Here is a 26,033-nt window from a genome sequence, read left to right on the forward strand (position 1 = left end):
CATCTTAGCCACTGAGCTACCACGTCCCTTTTTTCTTTTTCTATCATTACAAAAGCGATAATGAAAAATCTATGGCAGAGGTGTCCACCACCTTGGCAACGTTAAGACTTGTGGACTTCAACTCCTAAGAGTGGCTGGGGAATTCTGAGAGTTGAAGTCTACAAGTCTTAAAGTTGCCATGGTTGGACACCGCTGATCTATGATTTCTTGTCCTGTCTTCTGGAGCAATTCTGCCCCATCTATGCGACAGTCCTTCAGATACAAAACGGCTGTCATGGATCCTTTTGTTAATCCCAGTTACTTTCCTTCAGATTTTTGCATAATGGATGAACCCACCTACTGCCTTTTTGGTGATTTATGAGCAGTTATCTTCAGAAGGTGCTTAGTAGCTTATTTTAGATGGAATAGTCAACATCTCAGAACTAGAGTGGATTTTTTCTGACATCAATGATTTCTGGATAAGACAACCCAGGGATGATGTTCTGGCTGACCCGGTGCAATTCTTTACGGGATCTGGGTGGCAAAGGAATCTCCTTGCCTGTTTCCATTTGACGAAACTCTTCTACTATCAAGTTATTGGCACTAGAGAGTGAGCAGCGCCTCCAGGTGGATGGTAACGGCGTATGCACCAAGTCCCGGGGTTCCTCTCTCTTTCTTTGACTCCTTTCTGAGGGCTCCAACTGCAAGGATGGTTCCAGCTGGCTATTTTTGGTAAAATCTTCATGTGTGCTGAGTGAACTGGCTCTATCCCCAACTGCAAAGATGCTCCTCTCCATACCTGTTGTGAGAAAAGAAACTTTTAGTGAGAGTGATGGAACAACATGGTTGGAGTGGTGCAGTGGCCTAGAGGTGGAGCTCTCGCCTCACAATCAGCAGGCTGTGAGTTCGATCCTAGGTAGAGGCAGATATTTCTCTAGGCACAATGAGAATATATCTGCTGTGAACTCCGCATTAGTGACAGGAAGGGCATCCGGCCAATCAACACTCAGCTCCCTTCGGTTGCCCCAACTCCACCCCGATGCAAGGGATTGCGGAGTCGTTAAAAGACCAAAAATAAAAAAATGGAACAACATGATCGATCTAGTAGCTTTGGTTTGGGTTTCACAAAGCCAGTTGCTTTGCATGCAGTAGAACCATTTTGAATATACTTGAGTGGTGTACCTAGGAGGTACCGTATTTTTCGGAGTATAAGATGCACCAGAGTATAAGACGCAGTTTAGTTTTTGGGGAGGAAAATAGGAAAAAAAAAATCTGCCTACCAGGTATTCATCTGGCTAGCGTCCTTAGTCTGGTCAGCTTCAGCACATTAGTTTGCCGGTTTTTATCCCTTGCTTGGGGATAAAAAAACAGCTTCTAAAGCACAACTGATCTTTGGAGAGAGAAGCAATGAGAAAAGCAGGCAAACCACGGAGATCGCTTCACTCGCTAGCACCTCCTTAGGGCTGAAAAAAAGCTTCACAGCTGAGAGTCGGAGGGAGCAGGCAAAACACGGAAGATCGCTTCACTGAAAAAAAGCTTCTAAAGCACAGCTGAGAGTCGAAGGGAGCAGGCAAAGGACGGAGATCGTTAAGGCTGAAAAAAAGCTTTGAAAAAGCTACATTCGGAGTATAAGACGCACCCAAATTTTCAGCCTCCTTTAGGAGGGGAAAAAAGTGTGTCTTATACTCCGAAAAATATGGTACATTATATCAACTAGTCAAGTGACCTGGTGGCTCAGCAGACTGATAGCATTGTGATTAACACCAGCTGTCTGCAATTACTGTAAGTTCGAATCTTACCAGGCTCAAGGTTGACTCAGCCTTCCATCCTTTCTAAGGTAGGTAAATTGAGGACCCAGTTTGTGGGGGCAATAAGCTGACTTTGTATAAATATACAAAAGTATGAAGGCTATTGCTTAACGCATTGTAAGCCGCCCTGAGTCTCTGGAGAAGGGCGGCATATAAATCAAATTAAAAAAAAAAAGTGAAGTGGCAGGTAATGCTCGAACAAGGACCAAACAGGATCCATGTACTCAGACGTGATACACCATAGTGCAACCTGCGTGTTTAGCTCCTGGTGATTCTGGGACAGCATTGCCCGACACAGTTGGTGCCATGGCTCCTTTCCCAAGATGCCTGTTTGTAGAGATCCTGAGTCCAGATGCACCCAGTTCCCATTTGGGAGCATGACTAGATGAACTAATTCTACTTTACTGCAAGTCTACACTAACAATCTTGCGTGTCTGAAAGCACAAAACTTCCCATCTCCTTTTAACTGCTTGATCTTTCCTAAGTTTCTTTCTCTGACCATTAAACAACTGCAGATTCCTTTATCTTGTCTGATGGTTTCCTAGGCAGTATCTCGTCCTCTCTTTCCCGCTAAGTCAGGGGTCAGCAACCCGCGGCTCTGGAGCCACATGTGGCTCTTTCATCCCTCTGCTTCGGCTCCCTCTCGCTGGTCGTTGCCACAATTTTGAGAGGAGCTTCCGGTTTTGGGGGGGGGGAAGCATGGCATGCCAGGAGGAGACTATGGCAAGGGGTGGGTTTTCCAGTCAGCTCCACAATTGATAGGGCTTTCGGTTAAGATAGGTAGAGAAAAAAGGACGCTGTGCTAGGAGAAGACTCTATGGTGGGGGAACCGGACTTCCGGTCGGCTCCAGAATTGAATGGGGGCTTCCAGTTAGGACCTTTGTGGCTCTTTGAGGGTTTAATATTGCCGACACCTGCCCTAAGTTATTCATTACCTTCCTGCCCCACTTCCTGTCCTCTCTTATCTGAGCATTTCCTCCTGTCCTCAAGGCCATTTCCTCAGTCCTCTACAACCAGCGGAAAAGCAAAGGCAAATTCACCACATCAGAAACCTTTCCTCACCTCCACTGTGTCCCTCCGACGGCTTTAACTTTTGGGTTAATTCCTCATTTAGCCATTTGTAATGAGCCAATTCCTTTCCCAATGTCTGGATCTTTTGTTCATACTGAAGTCTGCTGTTTGCCTGTCCTTCTTCTATGTGTTCTGCAAAAGAACGAAGAAAATCTTGTTAAAAACACAAGAGATTTGGACAAACCATGGGGATGATTACTTGCACAGTAACCGAGACAGCCCTTTAAAAAAAAAATTACAAAATTAAAATAAGTAGAAGATGAAGGAAAACAAAAGGAAACTTCAAGTGTGTCTGTATGGATACATTTATCTTAAGGATAAACATGCATTTCTATATGCAACAAAATGTAAGAACAGCTAATAAATAATGAGCTTATTCTTATGTCACAGCAGAGAGTAGCACTTTAGTTGATCTGACTGAATGTCAACTCGCAAAGCAGCCCTGCTCTTGAGTTGCCATAGGCAAGGGGGATGGGAAACCGACGAAGCAGTACGGCAGCCAAAGACAGGAGCACATTCCAGACATATTTTTCTCAAGGCTGTCTCCCAGGGTTACCCACAGCGGCCGGAGGGGAGTGATCTCTACAACCCACGAAATTGTTCTCTTGGTGAATGTGATTGATGACATACCCTGGGGGGAGGGGGGAAACAAGGTCATGATTAGGGCTGTAAATTAACGTGGGGTCAGAGTTGGCTTCATTTGGGAACCTGCTGACATGGAGCTCCTAATAAATAACTGGATTTCTTTTAAAACTTGGCTCGAGGCTCATGATTTAATTAGGGTATCCGTCGGAACTCTGACACTGATCTTTAAAAGGCACATCAGGGTTGGAGGTACTTAAATGTGGGAGCACAAGAAAACCAGAGCTGTAGATTTGTTTGCAAAGTTGGAAAAATCACTCCAGAAGAGAGAAATGACAAGCCCTCCCTCACTGTTATCTGAGATGTTTACACGGTTGGGTCCATATAGTCTCCTAAAGTCCAATTTTGATTAGAGGCTTAACTTTACCATTCATTGTAAGGTTATTCAAAGATCTCTGCTGTTGTGTCGGGTTTTTCAGCTAAGTACATTTCTACAGATTCAATGGAAGAGGCCTTTCAGTTTTCCAAATTGGCAGGAGACAAGAATGGAATCCATTTCTTATGTGGCATCAGTTTATATGCCTTAGGAAATATGGATGGTAAACCATTGGCAGGGTTCATTTCAGATGAGAAGGAGGTGATTTTTCCCAATTGAAGAACTCTTCAACAAAGCAGAATGGTTATTTAGGGCATGGCCACCACAGATGTCTACATTTTTCTTACAGTTTCATCTAAACAACTGGAACAATTATTAACTTATGTAGTGTGTTTTTAGGAGAGGCAGTGCCACCAGTGATCAAATAAGGATTTAACAGTAACCAGGATTGCTCCTCAGTCCTATTTATTACCCCGACTCTGCAGGAGCAGGAGCTGAATGTCCTGCTCATGTTCCTTCTGTTGCAAGGTCAGCTGACGGTCCATCTCCAAGCGCTGACGTTCCAGGGCCACCTCCAACCAAAACACCAGCTGTAGCTGCTCTTCCAGCTGCATCTCCAGTTCAGAAAATGCCACACTCTGTTTGTGCTGGTCTTCTCGCAAGGTCACCACCTGATCATTACAGGAATATTTGGAAGATTTCAACTCGTCGTGGTTATGAAAAAGGCAACTGGCAGTTTCACGAAGCCAAACTCTACAAACAGTTATCCCAGAACTGAACAGGTACCCAGTGGTTTAATTAGCTAAATGTTCTTCTACAACGCCAATCAATTTCTCAACAAGGTAAAGTGACATGCAAGAGAGAAGTCTACAGTGTCTCCTCTGACATGCTATCTTTCTATGGTTAAAGGTAAAGGTTCCCCTCGCACATATGTGCTAATCGTTCCCGATTCTAGGGGGCGGTGCTCATCTCCGTTTCAAAGCCGAAGAGCCAGCGCTGTCCGAAGACGTCTCCGTGGTCATGTGGCCGGCATGACTCAATACCAAAGGCGCACGGAATGCTGTTACCTTCCCACCAAAGGTGGTCTCTATTTTTCTACTTGCATTTTTTTACATGCTTTCGAACTGCTAGGTTGGCAGAAGCTGGGACAAGTAATGGGAGCTCACCCCATTACGCGGCACTAGGGATTCGAACCACTGAACTGCCGACCTTTCAATCGACAAGCTCAGTGTCTTAGCCACTGAGCCACCGCGTCCCTGTTTCTATGGCTCTATGGCCCACTGTTTCTATGGTTGGGGTCACCCATTTCTGAGCCATGCATTATTGGATGCCTACCTTATCAAAGTATTTGCAGAGAAGTGCCCGGGTCTCGGAGGAAGAGAGGTAGCTGAGTTTTGCCATAAGGTTCATCTCACATTGGGACAGAAGGCTGGCTGAGGATCTCAGAACTCGCTGCCTGCAAGTAATGGACTCGTTCTTATATTCTATGGCAGCATCCAGAGCTTCAATGGCTTCGTCCAACTGGAAAAGAATCCGCTCCTCCTAAAAACAGACCCAAGAAACAGACCCACCCTGAGAAATCATTTGATCCACTTGAGTGGTAAATTGATACTTCAGTTGTCTAGAATCCCAATCCTCACTTTTCTTTCCTTCCTTCCTTCCTTCCTTCCTTCCTTCCTTCCTTCCTTCCTTCCTCTCACTCATCGATTTTTCCTTCCTTCCTCTCTAATGCATCGATTTTTCCTTCCTTCCTTCCTCTCACTCATCTATTTTTTCTTCCTTCCTTCCTTCTTTCCTCTCACTCATCTATTTTTCCTTCCTTCCTCTCTAACTCATCTATTTTTCCTTCCTTCCTCTCTAATGCATCTATTTTTCTTTCCTTCCTTCTTTCCTTCCTTCCTTCCTTCCTTCCTTCCTTCCTTCCTTCCTCTCTCACTCATCTATTTTTCCTTCCTCTCTAAAGCATCTATTTTTCCTTCCTTCCTTCCTCTCTCATCTATTTTTCCTCCCTCCCTCCCTCCCTTCCATTCAGTTACTGTTACAGTATGGCCATTGGTAGAACAAAGGGAGATCATGTCCTAAAGCAGGGATCTCCCAATTTGGCAAGCTGGCTGAGGAATTCTAGGAGTTGAAGTCTTACAGTTGCCAAGTTTGGAGATTCTTGTTCTAAAGTATCACCAAGTCCCCCGTTGAGCACCATGGCATTCATGGTTCAGTACAAACTCAAAGATACCTCATTATCCTAATGACTATTATTTAAATGGTATTTGGTAATCTCAATCCAAGCTTTTTCATGGAATTGCTGGTGTGAGGATAAATTGGAAACTTCCATACAGAATTCAGTAAGCACAGCATTTACCGACTTCCATGATGCTTCAACCAAACACTGATTTTACATCTGTCGTTTTTTGTGTGTAACGGGATTATTATCTATTTTCAAAATAGAACGACCAGATCTGCTTACCTCAGGTGACAGCAAGGTGCCCTGACGTAATTTCTCATCGATCTCCAATCTCTGCTTGAGCAACTGGTCCTTCTCCTGCCGCAAATTATTGATTTCTTGCCGGATGAGCTGCTGGTCCTGTGCGCTGCTGTGACAAAGCTGCCCACTCCTCTGGGTTAGCTCTTTCTCCAGGTACTCCAGGCGGCTGGAGACACGGAGAATGTCATCATTCAGAGCCTGAGGCAGAGAGAGAGAAGAAAAAGATCTTAAGGAACATTCAGTGCCCAACAGTCAGGAACCGGAGTCTGCACATTTGCCAGACTTCAATAGCTTCAATGGCAAGTAAATGTTTACTGAAGACAGGTTAGGAAAACAAAATTAGAGAAGGTCAACAGATCCCAGGAAGACACAGCTGCTTTAAAGAGCTGCAGAGAGATGCAGTACTTACAACACCTTCAATGTTCTGAAATTTCTTTCTGAAGTCAAGTCCAAAGCATTGCTCAGTAGTAGCGGTAGAATTGCCTAAGCTTAATCAAACTGATTCAGAGGTAGTTACCCAATGGTGGAATTCAAATTGTTTTATTATCGGTTCTGTGGACGTGGTGTGGCTTGGTGGGCGTGGCTTGGTGGGCGTGGCAGGGGAAGGATACTGCGAAATCTCCATTCTCACCCCACTCTAGGGGAAGGATATTGCAAATTTCCATTCCCACCCCCCTCCTGGGGGAAGGATACTGCAAAATCTCCATTCTCACCCCACTCCCGGGGGAAGGATATTGCAAAATTTCCATTCCCACCCCACTCCTGGGGGAAGGATACTGCAAATTCCATTCCCACCCCACTCCAGGGGAAGGATATTGCAAAATCTCCATTCCCACCCCACTCCAGGGGAAGGATATTGCAAAATCTTCATTCCCACCCCACTCTGGGGCCAGCCAGAGATGGTATTTGCCAGTTCTCTGAACTACTCAAAATTTCCGCTACCAGTTCTCCAAAATAACTCAAAATTTCTGCTACCGGTTCTCCAGAACCTGTCAGAATCTGCTGGATTTCACGTCTGCTGTGGACCCCTGATTTAGATAGCAGAAAGATTGCTCATCTCAAAAGCCAAAAATAATAAGGCGGGCTTGATTCAAGATACTGGCTGCCTGTAGTAGAATAACGGGACTGCTTTACAAGGTGGAAAATATGACCAAATGGAACCAGGGGCACTGAAACTAGGAACTTTCTCCTCCTGAAGCCTGGCAGATAAATATCAAATTAATTTTAAAAAAATAAAAATAAAGTAATATGTTGGCCTGAAATTGCCTCTTGCAAAACCTAGGGCCAGCCCAACCTGCTTACGGATTCCTACCTTACATGAATACATTGTATGTAACTCGTGGCTTTCCGCTACTGGTTCTCCAGAACCTATCAGAACCTGCTAAATAGCACCCTTGCAGTTACCCCACACTTAACAGAACTTAAAGCTAAATCATGGTAGCAGAGGATTTAGAAATCTGTATGTTTTGTATAAATAGCAATAGCACTTAGACTTATATACCGCTTCACAGTGCTTTACAGCGCCCTCTAAGCAGATTACAGAGTCAGCCTCTTGCCCCCAACAATTTGGGTCCTCATTTTACCGACCTCAGAAGGATGGAAGGCTGAGTCAACCTTGAGTCTGGTGAGATTCGAACTGCCAAACTGCTGGCAGCCGGCAGTCAGCAGAAGTAGCCTGCAGCACTGCATTCTAACCACTGCGCCACCGTGGCTCTTCATTCGTCATTCGCTCAGCATCTCTTACACAAGTTATCTGTGTGATCGTCTTTCGTTTAATCTACTTTCTTAACCAAAATTGATCCCTATAATATAACTCAAAAACGCAAAGGGACAATTTTGCCCACCTGGCTAGACCGGAGTCTCTTGTTTTCCAGGTCATTCTTCTCCTGGAGGAGAGCTTCTTTCTTGGCGACGATGGCTTCTCTCTTCGTCAGTTCATCTTCCAGGTCACCCAGGGCCCGTCTCTGCTGGAGGATTTTTTCCATCTCTACATCCAACCACTTCTTCTGCTCTTCAATTTTCTGATGGACAAGCAGGAGAAAAGGAAACCAGGTTGTCCCAGTGACCAGACATGCTAAACAATGTGTAAGTTTTTATTGTCAACTGCCTAACAAGAATTCCTACTCCAAAAATCCCTATATGGCCAGACGAATCCCCAATCTTCTGCCTGTGGGGTTCATGACTCACGCCTTCCAGTTACTTCAGAGAGCGGAATATGTTTGTGATACTGTTTTTATTTATTTATCCATTAATTTGAAATCAAATTCAAAATTAATGAAATGAAATTTTACCAAAATCTGAAAAACCACCCCCTAAATCCGTGATGGTGAACCTATGGCACGAGTGCCGAAAGTGGCATGCAGAGTAATCTCTCTGGGCACGCCAGCCATCACCCATTGCTCTTCTGGGTTCTGGTGCGCAGCTGGTCTTTGTGCATGCGGGAGTGCCAGAAATTGGAAGAGCAGCTCCCTGGCGCGCATGCATGCACCGGAAAGCTGAACTTCTAGTTTCCGGCATGTGCATGCACGCCAGCCAGCTGTTCTTCGCATGCACATGCTGCCAGAAACCGGAAGACCAGGTGACTGGTGAGCATGCGCACAATGGAAACCAGAAGCTCAGCTTCCCTGCATACACATGCGCACCTGGGAACTGCTCTCCTAGTTTTTGGTGCTGCTGCGCGTGCACGCCAGAAAGCTGCTCTTCCCGTTTCCAGCGCTCCCATTTTGGTACTTGGTGCCGAAAAGGTTCGCCAACACTGCCCTAAATACAGCATCCCCTTTGCTTTCCATGGTGGCAGTCACCTAGGGAAGAAATAAGTACAAGCCGCCATTTTAAAGGGAGTATGTCTGCTGCTGTTCTAGACTGATCATTGAGCCGTCGCCTTTACCTGCTGCTGTTCTAGACTGATCATTGAGCCGTCGCCTTTACCTGCTGCTGTTCTAGACTGATCATTGAGTCGTCGCCTTTACCTGCTGCTGTTCTAGACTGATCATTGAGTCGTCGCCTTTACCTGCTGCTGTTCTAGACTGATCATTGAGTCGTCGCCTTTACCTGCTGCTGTTCTAGACTGATCATTGAGTCATTGCTGCCACTCCTGTGCTTCCGCTGGTAGGCAGCTACCTCCTCCGTTTTGATCCTCAGAATCTTCTGATGCTGCTCATGTTTCAGTTCCAACTCCTAAAGATAGAAGGGAAAAAAAAATACACAATTCAGCTACTGTTGGTGTATCTGTTTAAAACAAAGGAGAACAGCCTGGATCTTCTGGACAGCATATAGCTTCTAAACTACTTTTAATAATTCCTCAGGACAAACTCCAACCATGACTACTGAAAATTGATCAACATTTCAGAGTGAGAATCCAACCTGTGAAGCCTCCATAGATGGGGATGGAAAGCCACCCAATATTGTCCTCCAGAAATATAAAATCCAGGGGGAAAACATTAATTTACTGGCCCTGCTCTCAGATAGAACCCAACCATGTCTGCTGTACCCATCCCGAATGTTAATTGTGGTTCTCAAATGCCAAAAACGTACTGGTTCCCAGTTTAAAAGATTCTGTGCACACATGTATTCTCTAAATTCATCCTTTGCCAGCCTAAATGCCCTGTAAATGGATCTCAGAATTCACCAGCTAGTTTACTCTACTACAATTACAAAAGACCCCATTACTTGTATCTGCACATAGAAGAACGCTGGTGGCGCAGTGGTTAAAATGCAGCATTGCAGGCTAACTCTGCCCACAGCCTGGAGTTCGATCCTGACAGGGCTCGAGGTTAACTCAGCCTTCCAACTTTCTGAGATCGGTAAAATGAGGACCCAGATTGTTGGGGGCAATATGCAAATAATTCTTCTACCTTGTAAACCACCCAGAGAGTGCTGCAAAGGGCTATGGGGCGATAAGTGTAACGCCTAAATGCTATTGCTATATACCATACCAATCCATTATGTCACCCTAGATTCTTGGGAAAAACTTGATGCATATGAGGGCCAACACCAGCTAAAGAACTGGCAGCTGTGACTTCACAATGTTGTGTATATAATAATATCTTCCCCTGCCGTGGTGATGCAGTAGTTAGAATGCAGTACTGCAGGCTACTTCTACTGACTGCTGGCTATTAGCACTTTGGCAGTTCGAATCTCACTGGGTCAAGGTTGACTCAGCCTTCCATCCTTCCGAGGTCAGTAAAATGAGGACCCAGATTGTTGGGGGCAAGAGGCTGACTCTGTAAACGGTTTAGAGAGGGCTGGAAAGCTCTATGAAGCAGTATATAAGTCCAAGTGCTATTGCTATGTAAAGCACTATGAAGTGGTATATAAGGCTAAGTGCTATTGCTATTGCTATTGCTATTGCAAGCTAACTCTGCCTATCGCCAGCAGTTCGATCCTGACCAGTTCAAGGTTGACTCAGCCTTCCATCCTTCCGAGGTGGGTAAAATGAGGACCCAGATTATTGGGGGCAAGAGTCTGACTCAGTAAACAGCTTAGAGAGGGGCTGAAAAGCACTGTGAAGCGGTATATAAGTCTAAGTGCTATTACTAATGAAATAAATACAATTCAAACACGATCGACAAGCTCTGCCTATCACCAGCTTGTCTCGCTTGGATGCTGCTGGAGCCCAGCCGTCTCTACCTTGACCCGATGCTGTCTCTTCTGCATCTCGGTTTCCAAACGTCGCTTCTGCTCCACTTCTTCCCGCAAACGCTTCTGGAGCTGACCTTGCTGTTGCCGCATCAGCTGCACGTTCCTCTCTAGCTCCAGCAGGCGCTTCTCATTCTGGGCAGAGAAGGATGCCAGTCTCTCCGTCGCCCGCTTCTTCTCCTGCAGGATCTGTCCCAAGAGAGATGACACAGGGAGGGTAGCAGATGGTGGGACCAGACATGCAGCTCCGACAATGATTAGGGTCAATGGAACCACGTCCTAATTAGAGGTACTCCTCGACTTACAGCGGTTCATTTAGGGACCGCTCAAAGTTACGACGACACTGAAAAAAAATGACTTAGAACCGATTTTCACATCCCTATGGTCGCTTGGTCAAAATTGGCATACTGACTCATATATATGACGGTTGCAGTGTCCTGGGGTCATGTGATCTCCTTTTTGTGACCTCCTGACAAGCAAAGTCGATGGGGAATTCACTCAACAACCATCCTATTAATTTAACAGCTGCAATGATTCATTTAACAACCAGCGGCAAGAAAGAGAAAGAGCCTTTTCTGTGGGGGCACCTACCCTTTGGAACAGGTTACCCCCAGGAATATGAATGATCCCAGATCTTCATACTTTCCGTCGTGCACTTAAGATCTTTCTATTTCACCGAGCCGGGCTGGCATAAATCTCTTCTAATTTTTCTAAATCTTTATGCTGAAAATTCCTAACCGATGAACCAAATTGGCTTAATCATCTTATATTCACATTTTATATGTATGTTATTTTAACTGTTCACCGCCCTGAGTCCTTCAGGAGAAGGGCGGTATAGAAATTGAATGAATGAATGAATAAATAAATAAATAAATAAATAAATAAATAAATAAATAAATAAATAAATAAAAGGTCGTAACATGGGGCAAAAGTCACTTCACCAATGTTTCACTTAGCAACCTAAATTTCGGGTTCGATTGTGGTCGTACATCGAAGATCAGCCGTACTTGGCTGCTCTTCCTTCTAAGTCTGAATCTCCAAATGATTCCAGCATCAGGCAGGGAAATGCCTAATCTATGGCCTAGAACAGTGTTGGCGAACCTTTTCGGCATTGAGTGCCAAAACGGGAGTGAGCACATGCGCAGGAGTGCCAAAAACTGGAAGAGCAGTTCCCTGATGTGCATGCCCACTCCGGGAAGCTGAGCTTCCGGTTTCTGGTGCGTGCATGCACACTGGTCACCTGGTCTTCCGGTTTCTGGTGCACATATGTGCACGTAGAGCAGCTGGCCAACACACATGCACACGCCATAACCCAGAAGAGCAATGGGCAATGGCTGGTGTGCCCAGAGAGATGGCTTTGTGTGCCACTTCCATCACACATGACATAGGTTTGCTATCACAGGCCTAGAATTCGCATGTCACATTTAAATTCAAAAATTCAAATGACTCCGTCTTGGCCAAAAAACAAGTCAGATTTGCGCTGGCACATATGATTACAAGCCACAACAGCTGGGTGCCTTTAACATGTTAAACTAGAATAACTTAAACTATTTTACATTGATAAATAGTTGGCGTCACACAGATTACGCTATGCCATAACACCCAGTTTACAGTGGAGGTCGGGATTCGCTAAACAATCTAAGCCATTTTTTGGCTTCAGGACCTTATGTGTACCTCCTTTTTTTCTAGGCTACCTTTGCCTTGCTCTGAGCGGCTTCCACTTTGCTGCGATATTCCTGGAGTTTCCACTTTTCGGCAGGGTCCCGAGGTTCTTTGCCTTCCAGCTCTTGCAACTGCCTCTGGCCATCATTCAGTTCCATCCGCACCTGCTCGGCTTCCTGCTCCAAATGTTGGATCTTCTGCTGGTACTGTTTGTTCATGGCTTGAGCATGCTTGCCTGAAACAAACAGATTTCTGTGACAATGGAAGAAGATCAGCCCACTAAGCTACTTCCTGAACAGAAAAGTTGGATATCAAATGAATGAGAAAGAAGAGGAAGAATTTACGCTGAAGTGTCAACTCGTAAAGCATTCCAGGCCTGCTCTCCAGTTGCCATAGGCAAGAGGGGGGAGAAACTGATGGAGCAGCTCGGCTGCCATGACCAGAAGCACATTCCATGCATACCTTTCTCCAGATTGTATCCCAGGTTACCAGAGCCAGCAGGAGAGGCGTGTTTTCTACAGCCCGCAAAAGTGCTCCATTGGAGAATGTGATTTATGACACACCCAGGGAGGAGTGGGGGAAACAGGGTCATAGTGGGGCCATACATTATGTGGGGCAGAGTTGACTCCATTTGAATAAGTGCCGACATGTTGCTCCTAATAAATAATTGGATTTCTTTAGAAACCTGACTCGAGGCTCATGAATTAATTAGGGCATCTGTTGGAACTCTGACATGAAGGATACAGCAAACAAAGGAAAAGGAAAAAAAAGGCAAAGTCTGATGTTCCAAGAGAAAGCTCTGCTAGCCTTTTCCACAAGCAGTGAAGAAGAGAAACAGATGACCAGGGGAGGTAGTATTGTTGTAGAGGCCATAAAGAATGGCCTTGAAGAAGAGGAGGAAAAGGATCAAGCATGAGTTGAGTTCAACAACAGCTCAACAGCTCCATACCTGTTTTAATGAGCTCTCCTATCAGGTCCTCTTTCATACGGATGTTGATGGCCAGCTCACGGATCTTCTGGTGGGCCTGAAGTAGCTGCCATTCTGAATCTTTGCCTGGAAAGCTCCCTGCTGGACTGCTCAGCTCTTGTTGCCTGCCATCTGGGAAAGAAAATGTAAATGAGAGATGTTTGGTACAAATTTTATCACGATAAGGGATGGAACCAATAGTAGAAAGACAATCAAGCCTTCATTTCAAATCTTGATTCTGCTGATTCTGATACAGCAGCGTTTCTTAACCTTGATAGTTTTAAGATGAGTGGACTTCAGTCCCTACGTAGACTGTTTTGGATGCAGGTAAGTGTAGGGTGTGCGCGGAGGTTCAGGGAGGGCAAAAAATGGGCCTACTGGAAGTTTGGGAAGAGAAGGCCAGAAACGGACCCGTTTCCGGCCTCCAGAAGGCCTCCGGTGTCGGGGAGGCCATTTTGCCCTCCCAGAGGCTCGAGGAAAGCCTCCGGAGCCCGGGGAGGGCAAAAATGCCCCCCCACACCCACCATGGCCACGCCCACCCAGCAACCAGGCAGAGAACCCCTTGCTAAAATTTTTGAAGCCCACCCCTGAATGGAACCAATGACAGAGGGAGATGTTGGGCTCTCTTTTCTGTGGATGGAGCTGCTATCTCTCAAAACTGCTGGAATTTGGATTCCTGCATGAAGCAGAAAGGGCCAACCGAATGACTTTTTCCAATTCTACTATTTTCTCCACATTTCTCTTTGGTGAGTATTCAGAACTTGGAGAAGGAGAGGAATGTCTGAAATAACATTTTTATTCCCAGGATTGGGAAAACGGAATAAGTGTTCCTGGGTGTTCTTTGCTTGGCTGAAAATATGTCGTACCTTTAGATAGTTCCAAAGATTTCTCCTGGACTCCCTCTGGGGATTTTGAATTGTATTTTTTATTCTTCTTGGTTGAAACCTCTTCTTTGCTCCAGCTGTGGGTTCTGTTCCTACAAGAACATCCAGTTGTTGGGTTTAATAAAAAACGTGATCAATAAAGCAGAGGAGACAAGGAACAAAATTGCAAATCCTTTGAGAACTGGCTAAATCAGGGGTCTGCAACCTTAAACATTCAAAGAGCCATTTGGACCCATTTCCCACAGAAAAGAAAACACCAGGAGCCACAAAAACCTTCCTGTGCCTGACTATTTCTTGAGCTGCCACAAAACTAGCATAGGTAGTTGAATTAAACGTTCTGTTTCCTTCTGAAACTTTTCTTTTCTTGGATTTATCCATGGTTAGCCTACCGGGGGTTTAAAAGTTCAATAAATCGCGTGCCGGCAGGTGTCGCACACTGGCAGTTGTGACGCATATTTTGAGTGACGGGGAGCCGCAGCAGAGAGGTGAAAGAGCCACATGTGGCTCCAGAGCCGCAGGTTGCTGATCCCTGGGCTAAATTAAGTCAACTTATCTTACATATTTCCATGAGATAACTGAAGGTGTTATACAACAAATATGAGAGATAAAAGACTGTAGTGAATTTCTGTGATTGGATTGTATGTGGTGCTAAGGCAAAAAATACAAAGTCTCTTAATCCAAGAGACTCAAGCATCATCCTTTGTAGATGCAATGTATAGCTTTGATTTGGACTTTCAATAAGAAGGCAATTTGATTGAGAGTCCAATCAGATCCGATTGGCTGATCAGGCTGAAGATGGGGCTGGAAACAGATGTTTGCAGAAAGTTTCCTTCTTTTTTAAAAAAAAAAATCAGAAAAATCAAATCAGTATCTAGAATCAAGTAGAGGATTTCAGTGGAATCAATGTTTCAAACTTGAAGCAACCATTTTAAATTCAAGGCAGATGCTTCCTATTTAAAAAAAACAAGCCATATTTGAAACATTGTGGATACCACCAGATCCAAAACAATCTACAGGAAGCTGTAACAATATCACTCATGACTCACCTGTACTGCTGAAGGGACCAGATTGGCCAACATCTATTCTCGTCTTCCAAAGATGAATCAAAAACGTTGTCCAGTGATTTCATCTGTGACATATCCTTTGCCCCCAGACTGTGCATATTATCTTCAGCGAGACTGTGACTTTGTCCTAGTGAGTCTTCTCCATTGTGAACTGTGGCACTCTGGAGCTATTTAAAGGAAAATGTGCAATGAGGAAAAGGCTGGTAGGATGACTGTTAAGAATTTGCTTACAGCTCTAAGCTATTTGCCCCCCCAAGAAGGTTTGCGGTTACTTATAGCTACTTAATTGAAGTTTAATTATCTTTTCTTTGTTTCTCTTTATCTACTTCCCGCTGGGAGGGGAGATAATTTATTACAACACAAATATGAGCCACTTGCTAGCCAATCACATTTTTTGACAAGTAAGTTGCAGAAGACAAGGTCATGTAATTAGGTCATGGTTCAGTGTGTCACGTAAACCCCCAAAATTGGGTGAATTGAGAAAACTATTACTAAGTTAGTAATTAGTTAGTCCAGGGGGAGAGCCTTCTTTGTGGGGGCACCCGCCCTCTGGAATGAGCTACCCCCAGGGATACGAATGATTCCAGACCTCCGTACTTTCTGCCGGGCTCTGAAGACTTTCTTGTTTCAGCGAGCCGGGCTGTCTTAAAATTTTAATTGATTAATTTTATGGGTAAGGGGTTTTAAAATTGGAAAGCCAAATTGGATTTAATTATTTTTAAATTATTTTTTTATACTGCATGTATTTTAACCATGGCTGTTCACCCCCCTGAGTCCTTCGGGAGAAGGGCGGTATAAAAATTTAATTAATAAATAAATAAATAAATAAATAAATAAATAAATAAATAAATAAATAAATAAATATTAATATATAATAGGAATACAGTCAACGTGCCTCACTGGCACTCATTATGTTCTTGTTTTTATTTTTCATTAATTCTTGCAATGCCCAATAAACTGATACTCAAACCGCTTGCCCTATTGTTAAGAAAAATGTATTGGGCATATTTTCAGTGGAGAGAGATATGCAACCAGGCCTGGGGCTCAGAATATGTTAAGGACCCTGTGAATTTACTATTAATTGATTAATCATCATGGCTGCCATCTATACTTATTTATTTTGTGGATATTTTTATGTTATTTTAATGGCTGCCATTTATACTTCTTTATTTTGTGGATGTTTTGATGTTATGTTTATGTTTTATATTAATGTTTACAATTTCTTTCACTTTTAATTTAATGAGCCATGGTGGCGCAGTGGTTAGAGTGCAGTACTGCAGACTACTTCTGCTGACTGCTGGCTGCCTGCAATTTGGCAGTTCAAATCTCAAGGTTGACTCAGCCTTCCATCCTTCCAAGGTGGGTAAAATGAGGACCCAAATTGTTGGGGGCAAATATGCTGACTCTGTAAACCTCTTGGAGAGGGCTGTAAAGCACTGTGAAGCGGTATATAAGTCTAAGTGCTATTGCTATTAATTGTTTTATGATTTTAGAATTGTAAGTCACCAAGAGTCAATTGGTTGAGTTGGATGGCTACAGAAAGCAAATTACAAAAACTTTCAAGAAGGAGCTATCATCCTTTCCTCTTCCCCAAGATTATTATGTGATCTTGCACAATAGCTTCCAAATTCCTGAAGCATCACAAGATTTTGGCATCCTTTTGAGAGATTTCACAAGTGTATGCAAAAATGTTTGAGCCTGGACGTTTGAGTTTGAGCCTGGACATTTGTCCCTTGAATAGAATAGTATAACAGAGTTGGAAGGGACCTTGGAGGTCTTCTAGTCCAACCCCCTGCTTAGGCAGAAAACCCTACACCACTTCAGAGAAATGGTTATCCAACATCTTCTTTAAAACTTCCAATGTTGGAACATTCACAACTTCTGGAGGCAAGTTGTTCCACTGATTCATTGTTCTAACTGTCAGGAAATTTCTCCTTAGTTCTAAGTTGCTTCTCTCCTTGATTAGTTTCCACCCATTGCTTCTTGTCCTGCCCTCAGGTGCTTTGGAGAATAGCTTGATTCCCTCTTCTTTGTGGCAACCCCTGAGGTATTGGAAGACTGCTATCAGGTCTCCCCTGGTCCTTCTTTTCATCAAACTAGACACACCCAGTTCCTGCAACCATTCTTCATATGTTTTAGCCTCCAGTCCCCTAATCCTCTTTGTTGCTCTTCTCTGCACTCTTTCTAGAGTCTCCGCATCTTTTTACATCGTGGCAACCAAAACTGGATGCAGTATTCCAAGTGTGGCCTTACCAAGGCCTTATAAAGTGTTATTAACACTTCACGTGATCTTGATTCTATCCCTCTGTTTATGCAGCCTAGAACTGTGTTGGCTTTTTTGGCAGCTACTGCACACGGCTGGCTCATATTTAAATGGTTGTCTACTAGGACTCCAAGATGTTAATTCGAATGTGTATCACAACCTCTTCTAAAAGTGAGTTTATTTAATTGGATGAGGGTTGGAGGGTGGGGTAGGAAGGAAGTCATCCGAACTGTCTCCAATCCAGACCTAAGAAAAACATAATATCCTGTTTATAGGGTGATGAAACAACTCACAAACCTTACTGTGGTTATTACAGGCAAGCTTGAGCCAGTGATGGGACTGGTATGCATCCACAGGAGCTGTGTGTGGCCTTTGGTCAAGCTGCACCAGAGAGACGTTCCTTAGCAGTTCAGGCATGCCCAAATGGGGCATCTCCATCTTTAGGTACTTCTGAAGTTCAGAGATGATGTCTTCCTGTTCTCGCAATTTGGCACCCTGAAAAAAATAATAATAGCGTGAGACCAAAAGTGATTGTTTGAAAGCATAGCTGGTAGCTTCAGGGCCACAGGCACCCCAGTTCTTTATTGTTCCTATTGTCTGGTGTTTCCCCCTTCAGCAAAGTGACTAAACTATCCATTTTTATGAGCCGCAATGGCGCAGTGGCACAGTACTGCAGGCTACTTCTGCTGATCACCAGCTGCCAGCAGTTTGGCAGATCGAATCTCACCAGGTTCAAGATTGACTCAGTTTTCCATCCTTCTGAGGTGGGTAAAATGAAGACCCAGATTGTTGGGTCTGACAAGAGGCTGACTCTGTAAACTGCTTAGAGAGGGCTGTAAAAGCACTATGAAGCGGTATATAAGTCTAAGTCCTATTGCTATTTTTAACATGATTTATTGTCTTGTTTTTAAAGAGGGTCAACCTATTCTCCAAAGCATATGAAGGCAGGGCAATAAGCAATGGATGGAAACTAATCAAGGTGAGAATCAACCTAGAAATAAGGAGAAATTTCCTGGCAGGGAGAACAATTAATCAGTAGAACAACTTCCGTCCAGAAGTTGTGAGAACTCCAACAGTGGAGATTTTAAAGAAGAGATTAGACAACCATTCATCTGAAATTCTATCTGGTCTCCTGCTTGAGCAGGGAATTGAACTAGAAAACCTCCAAAGTCCCTTAGTATTCTGTTTATCCACTAACATAGCTCCGTGTATACTCCACACACCTATTAAAAACTGTAGGAAGGGGGAAAATAATGGTCAAACACCAATAATTTTGGCTTCACCTTTTTTGACATCATCTTCAGCTAGCTTCCAAAGCTGTAGAAATACTTTATTTTTCTGCGTTTCCCTGACCTCCTGCTCTTATTTATAGCAGTCACCGCTGTCTAGCATCTTCCAGATGTGCTGGGATAAGAACACTTCAAATCCCTCCCATGTTTTCAAAGAAGGACTTCGCAGAACTTGCGGTCCGTCCCAGCACTTCAAGGAAGAAAACGGCTTCCAAAGAACTACATGAGAGATGCAGACTGGCACCAAATGCCCGGTTGCATATTCTCTACCTATTCCCATTGATTGTTGGAGTGGACATTCAAAGAAACTTTGGGATTCGGATGTAGCAAGGCAAGTATACCGCAAAGGCAGGCCTGTAACAGAATGGAGCTATTGACCCAAATTCCAAAGATGGGTGACTTCTGTTCTGACCTAGGCTTACCTCAAACCACGAAGCAGACTCCTTGTTCTGACAAAAACCCCTTTTTATTAAGTTACTGTGAATTCTTCACATTCACATCTAGCAAAGTCTTTCAAGGGAGAATTTACAGTCACAGATCTTATCTGATTTGGAGAGCTGCCAGGCCGATATCTTCAAAACTTGGCAAGGAGGCTCTGAGAGTCACGAACCAATTAAGCGAACTAATTGTCTCCTGCAAACTCTCCTCCCCTTTCACTCCTCTTTTATTCCCTCTGGGAGGGGCCATTCATCGTCCACCTGTGGCTTTACTCCTGAGTCGACCCTTGTTCTTTAGCTTCGTCTGGCAACTCTCCGCATGCGCACACTGGGAACAGGCTCCAGCTGTTCATCTGCCTCACTGATGTCTGATTCCAAAGGCAGCTGATAGCTGGCATATGGCCCTGGCCCCCTCTCTGCCTCTGACGCAGAGCCCTCATCAGAGCCTTCCCCAGACTCCAGGACTGGCCCACGTTCCTCCCCAACCTCCTCACTGTCCAAATCTGCTGCCAGCTCTGCTGGCCGCTGGCGGGCCACAACAACTTCCTTCTCCCAAATGCAGCTGAAAGAAGATGAATTGTCAAGGAGACCAAAGTGGAGAAAGAGAATCTGGCTGCAAAGATCAATGACTTTTTTTTAAATCAGCGGACGCCAGGCTGAGGGAGGAGAAGCTTGGCAACCTAAGAAGGAGATACCTGTGCTTTGTACTGCTCCATAGCATCCTCAAGGGCTGCCAAGAAATCCTGGTTCTCCCTCTCTAAGCGCTCTACTTGCTCCTCCAGCCTCACCACCTCCTCCTGTCTCACCGTCTCAGCTCCTCGTTGATGCCCCTCCTGGCAAAAGAAGAGAAAAAGGAGGGGAAGGTGGGATCGTCTTCATGGGATCTTCAGAAGGTTCTTGGGTCATCTCCCCAGCCACACCAAAGAAGGAGAAGAGCATCCTCATAACCCACTCTCAGTATCATCCCATGAGATGCTGTTGGCAGAAACAACTCCATGTCTTGTACCCCGAGGGAGGCTATTTAATTACATCTCCACTGCCTCTTTCCTCCCACAAATGGGCCCCCTGCCCTTCAGTTGGGGGTTCCACCACAGTACCTGAGTCTTGACCAGCTTGGAACTGGAAGTTTTGGAGCGTGGCTCCTCAGCCGAAGTGCTTCCAATCCCACTGTCTACGCCAGACGTCAAGCTCGGCTCACCTGCCCCATTTTCCACCGCACACAGCCAGTCCTTCACCTGGAGCCCCTGTTCCTCTGTCAAATTGCCCTCCCCTTGCAGTTCCATCAAGAGCTGATAGGCGGCGTCTGTGCAAGTCCGGTAGTGGTTGCATTCAGCTCGTAAGCGAGCCACGCTTTCCTCCAAGTGACCCTTGATGGGCACCTCCGATCGGCGGATGATGCGAGTCTCTGAGCGGTGTCTCTGTTCCAAGGCCCTCTGAAGCTTCTTGAGACGCAGCTGTAGGGCTTCTACGGGCTCCACCTCCTTGCTGCAATTCACCACGGCCCAATTTTTGATATTCTGAGCCCATCTGGCATAATTCAGAGTAGTCAGACTCTCATCGAAGTCGGAGGAGGAAGGGCTGACGCAGGCAATCATCACGGTTTTGGCGTTCCCACCTAAAGAGCCTTTCAGGATCCTGAAACCAGAGCAGGACCTCCTATTAGCAAGTAGAGCGGGAGGAATCGCACTTAAAGAAGGAACAATGAGATCCAGTTCTTGTTTTTGGGTCATGAGTAGCTCTCGGGAAGGAAAAACCTATTGGAGGCTGTAAATGAAAACAACGGTGGCCTTGAAGTTCATTATTTATACAGGTCTTAGCTTTTAGGGATGCGATGGCTCAGTGGCTAAGATGCTGAGCTTGTCAATCAAAAGTTCGGCAGTTTAGCGGTTCGAATCCCTAGTGCTGCGTAACGGGGTGAGCTCCTGTTACTTGTCCTGGCTTCTGCCAACCTAGCAGTTTGAAAGCACGTAAAAAAAAATGCAAGTAGAAAAATAGGGACCACCTTTGGTGGGAAAGTAACAGCGTTCCATGCACCTTTGGCGTTGAGTCATGCCGGCCACGTGACCACGCTTTGGACAGCGCTGGCTCTTTGGCTTTGAAACGGAGATGAGCACCGCCCCCTAGAGTCGGGAACGACTCACACGCATGTGTGGGGGAATCTTTATCTTTAGCTTCAAATCAATTTTACCTGTTAGGTTGGCAGAAGCTGGGAAAAAGTAACGGAAGCTCATCCCATTACGCGGCACTAGGAATTCGAACCACTGAATTGCCGACCTTTCTGATCGACAAGCTCGGTATCTTAGCCACTGAGCCACCACATCCCTTAAACTATAAACTATAATATATAATATATAGTCATTAAATACTAAAAAAAATATTTGTACTGGTCTCTGACGGTAATAAACGTGATTTGATTTGAATACAACCAACAGCAAAGCAGGTAAGAGGATAAGAGTACATCCTAACGGTGAGGAATCAGAAGGAGACTACCTGGTGATTTTGGAATCCCGATACGGGATGTGGCTGCTTTTCCGGCGGGGGTCTCCGAGGGCACTGATGACGTTGCCCAAGGCCAAGAGGCTGGCATTGATCTGGATGGTCTCCTTCAGCCTCTCCCCAGTACACCCCGACTTCACCACCCGCTCAGAACCGGCCAGATCCACAAAGTGAAACTTGGACTTCAGAACCTGCCCAGAATTTGGTGCCACCAAAGTCTTCTCTGGGCAGGCGAAGCGAGTGAGACAGTTGCTGCTCTGTCTTCGTGCCATGGTCACAGTGAAGATGGTGTGGGAACGACTGGACCTCCTGTTGAGGTGGGTGCTTCCCGTGTGCTTGGCTGCGTTGCCCATTTCCAGAAGGCTCAGAACCTCATCCAGACCTTCCACTTCAGTTTCCTTCACCCCGTGCAGCACTGCAACAAGAGAAGGAAAGAAAGAGACTGGGCTCCCTTGTGGTAATAAACCACGCTTTGTCTAATCGTGGTTTCAAAGATACACCTGGTTAACTTCTCATAAAATTCGATTCAGAACATAGCAATCTTTGTCCTAGATCAGGGGTCAGCAACCTGCGGCTCTGGAGCCGCATGTGGCTCTTTCAACCCTCTGCTGTGGCTCCCTGTCGCTCAAAATATGCGTTACAACCGCCAATGTGCGATACCCCCCGGCATGTGATTTATTGAGCTTTTCGATCTCCCGGTAGGCCAAGAAAACAGAACGTTTAATTCAACTACATATGCTAGTTCTGGTGCCTCTCAGGAAATAGTCAGGCATGGGAAAGGTTTTGTGGCTCCCGATGTTTTCTTTTCTGTGGGAAACGGATCCAAATGGCTCTTTGAGTGTTTAAGATTGCCGACCCCTGTCCTAGATCAACATGAGAAAGGAAGCTGGGTAAAAAACCCAGCTAAGATGGTTAAGCCATAGCTAACAACCACCACAGATGATATGAGGAGAGAATGTAGCTCTTGAACAAGGCAGGTATGGATTCAAAACTTCTCTGCCCTTACTCAGTGGCTGCTTTGGCCTTGTCTGTGATTCATCAATTTTATATTAGGGTAAATCACTGTGCAAAAATGGTACTGCGGCGTCTGGTTTCACAACACATCTTTGTGCCAAGGAAACAATAAAATTAGGAAAGAGAAGCAAAGTTGTTAATGTACTAAAACAAAGCAGGCAATCTTTCCCAGCATTTTATATACTATTCTGGCAGCCTTGATTTTTAAAAAAAGAGGGACTAATAAAAGAAGTGGATAATATATTACTGATAGTAACAGCTACCTCAGGTGCAATCCCAAAACAACTGCAGGACCACTTAGACCACCATCGGCATTGACAGAATCACCTTCCATCAATTGCAAAAGGCAGCTTTACTTAGAACAGCTTACATCCTGTGACGATGCCCTTAACACCTGCAAATAGCAACATATGCTACCCCCTGATCTTTGGGAAGGATTCAAAAGATGGATAAAAGTGCCAAATCCAATCTAAACATCTGGTTGACTGTGCAACCAACCATAGTAACAACAACACATAGGGGACAATAACAAAAAAAGAGGGGGGAAATAGCCAAATCAATTTCCAAAAATCATACTGGACAATCGAACGCTTAGCAAGAGACAGATGTTGAAAACTACTTCTCTGGCCCCAAACTTTGAGCAACAAACTGTGCTATCAGACTCTTACAAAGAAGGAAAAACACATGTCCTAAGGCAGTGGTGGCTAACCTTTTCCAGATTGAGGGCCCAAAGCGTGCACATGCGTGTGAATGCATGTGAGCACCCCAAACCCACAAAACGCAATGCACACACAGCCCCCCCCATGTGCCCCACCCCCATGCATGTGTGCGGGCCCCTGCATGCCCCCCACCCCTCCCGCACATGCCCCCCACATGCATGCCCCCACATGCACACCGCCCCCCCCTGGACATGCGCAGCAGAGACCCAAAGACCAGCTGGCTGGCAGGAAGCACAAGCGCATGCAACTGGGGCGACGGCTCGCAGCATCACGGTCCTAAGGGGTTCCTTATGGACGAAGGGTGGAGGGGGAGAGAAGAGTCCTTTGGCTTATACCTGTATTTCCCCGGTCATCTTCCCATATCTGGATGTCCTTGCTGGCCGTGTCCACCTGCAACAAATCTCGGAACTCCTCCTTGTACACTTCCAGGTAAGACACGCGGACAGTGTAATTGAGCAGATCGTTCTCATCCATCAGCTTGAAGGCCTCAGCCATGGCACGAGGGATGATGCCCTGCTCATCCTCATTGATGGAAGCTGGATGGGAGAAATGGAGTTGTTAGAGGCACTGCATAAATTAAGCAGTGCATAAATTAATAATAAAACAAGAGTGTTTTCAGGGTTGTTTTCAACAAACTAGAGGAAGGAAGGAGGGAGGGAAGGAGGGAAGGAAGAATGGAAGAATACAGTACGCAAGTTATAGCAAGTTTGTATAGCAACCAGAGAAGCAAAAATGGAGTGATTAGAGGCACTGGCTGCAAGCAGGGTGTATCCCCTCCCTAAGGGAAATGGTCTGATGCAGCTGAACAGTTGTGTTCTTGGAGACACCCCTGGCACACATGCTCACATTTCCACCAAAGGTAGACCTTCTAACAAGGGCACATAGCAGGGGTGCCATTCAGCAGGTTCTGGAGAACCGGTAACGGAAATTTTGAGTAGTTCGGAGAACTGGAAAATACCACCTCTGCCTGGCCCCCGAGTGGGGTGGGAATGGGGATTTTGCAGTAACTGTTCCTTGGAGTGGGGTGGGAATGGAGATTTTGCAATAGGTTGTAAAATGAGGCAAAATCCAACTTAAGAACCGTCTCACTTAGCAACAGAAATTTTAGGCTCCCTTGTGGTCGTAAGTCACGGACTACACGTATTCATGCCTTCTAAAGTAAGAGAAACTTTAAAGGACTTAATTTATGCAAGAAAACCAGGGAACTTACAGACGCGTGCTTCTCCGATGGTGTAAGTCTTCCCCGAGCCCGTCTGGCCGTAAGCAAAGACTGTGACATTAAAACCTTCCAGGAACGCTTCCACCAGTGGTTGGATACAGGTGGCATAGACAGACACCTGGTCTGATATTTCGGTGAAGATTGTGTCGAACTGGAAATGTCGGGTGTGGCCCAGAGTCACTTCCTTCTTCTCGGGGTCTCCCTGGAGGCAGATCTGGTGCCCGTGTAACTGTTCCTTGGGCAACAATGGCCGAATGCGCACGGCTACCCTGACCGGGGTCTCTTCCATCAAGGGCTGGGCCTTAGCTTTCAGACCCATGATTGGCCAAGGCAGGAAGTCAAGAGAGTCACCAAACAAAAGAAGGAACCATCTCTCTGCTAGGGAAAGAAAGAAAGAGGTAATCACAACAGAATAATAATAATAACAACAGATTAACAGAGTTGGAAGGGACCTTGTAGGTCATCTAGTCCAACCCTTCTGCCCAAGCAGGAGACCCTACACCATTTCTGACAGATGGCAATCCAGTCTCTTCTTGAAAGCCTCCAGTGATGAAGCTCCCACAACTTCCAATGGCAACTTCTGTTCCATGGGTTGATTGTTCTCATTGTCAGAAAATCCCATATCTCCTTGATCAGTTTCCATCCATTATTCCTTGTCTGGCCTTCAGGTGCTTTGGAAAACAGGTTGACCCGCCTCCTCTCTGGGGCAGCCCCACAAATATTGGAAACCTGCTCTCATGTCTCCCCTGGTCCTTCTCTTCACTAGACTAGCCATGTCCAGTTCCTGCAACCAACCGTTCATTGTATGTTTTAGCCTCCAGTCCCCTAATCCTCTTGGTTGCTCTTCTCTGCACTTTTTTCTAGAGTCTCAAAAAATCTTTTTTTATATAGTGTGTTGACCAAAACTGGATGCAGTACTCTAGGTGTGGTCTTACTAAGGCTTTACAGAGTGGTATTAGTACCTCGCGTAGGTGTAGAAGAGGAAGCTATGTAGGCAGCTCCTCTGCTCTTCTTGACTAGTCCCATGATATTCCCAAGATCTAAGAGGAAGATAGACCCACAAATAGAAGGTGGGACCTGCAG

At 45.3% G+C, this 26,033-nt stretch overlaps 1 protein-coding gene across 1 annotated transcript; it reads right to left on the minus strand.

Annotated features, from left to right (window-relative positions):
• Window positions 1-386: 386 nt before the first annotated feature.
• Window positions 387-25,269, minus strand: KIF7 (kinesin family member 7). Its single transcript, XM_070953552.1, has 18 exons — window positions 24,942-25,269; window positions 24,067-24,267; window positions 21,993-22,413; window positions 20,600-21,137; window positions 20,198-20,335; window positions 18,074-18,271; window positions 15,496-15,680; window positions 14,432-14,541; window positions 13,548-13,697; window positions 12,631-12,833; window positions 10,928-11,125; window positions 9,350-9,475; window positions 8,143-8,319; window positions 6,281-6,496; window positions 5,152-5,358; window positions 4,289-4,487; window positions 2,850-2,990; window positions 387-778 (listed from the first exon to the last, which is right to left on the minus strand). The coding sequence occupies exons 1-18, from the start codon at window positions 25,267-25,269 to the stop codon at window positions 423-425; spliced, it is 4,092 nt and encodes a 1,363-aa protein (XP_070809653.1). The 3' UTR covers window positions 387-422.
• Between the last annotated feature and the right edge of the window lie 764 nt (window positions 25,270-26,033).

This window comes from Pituophis catenifer, unplaced genomic scaffold, assembly GCF_029215685.1.
Source record: "Pituophis catenifer annectens isolate HBS135680 unplaced genomic scaffold, rPitCat1.0.hap2 SCAF_14, whole genome shotgun sequence".
Taxonomy (NCBI): Eukaryota; Metazoa; Chordata; class Lepidosauria; order Squamata; family Colubridae; genus Pituophis; species Pituophis catenifer.

Bases quoted from the DNA above. Each gene is read 5' to 3' on its own strand.
- KIF7 (XM_070953552.1), bottom strand. From the start codon at position 25,269: ATGGGTCTGAAAGCTAAGGCCCAGCCCTTGATGGAAGAGACCCCGGTC. The intron at 12,834-13,547 runs GTATGGAGCTGT...TGTTTGTTTCAG, and splicing joins AGGAGAGCTCATTAAAACAG to GCAAGCATGCTCAAGCCATG. The intron at 779-2,849 runs GTGAGGAAAGGT...TTCTCACAACAG, and splicing joins GTCGGAGGGACACAGTGGAG to GTATGGAGAGGAGCATCTTT.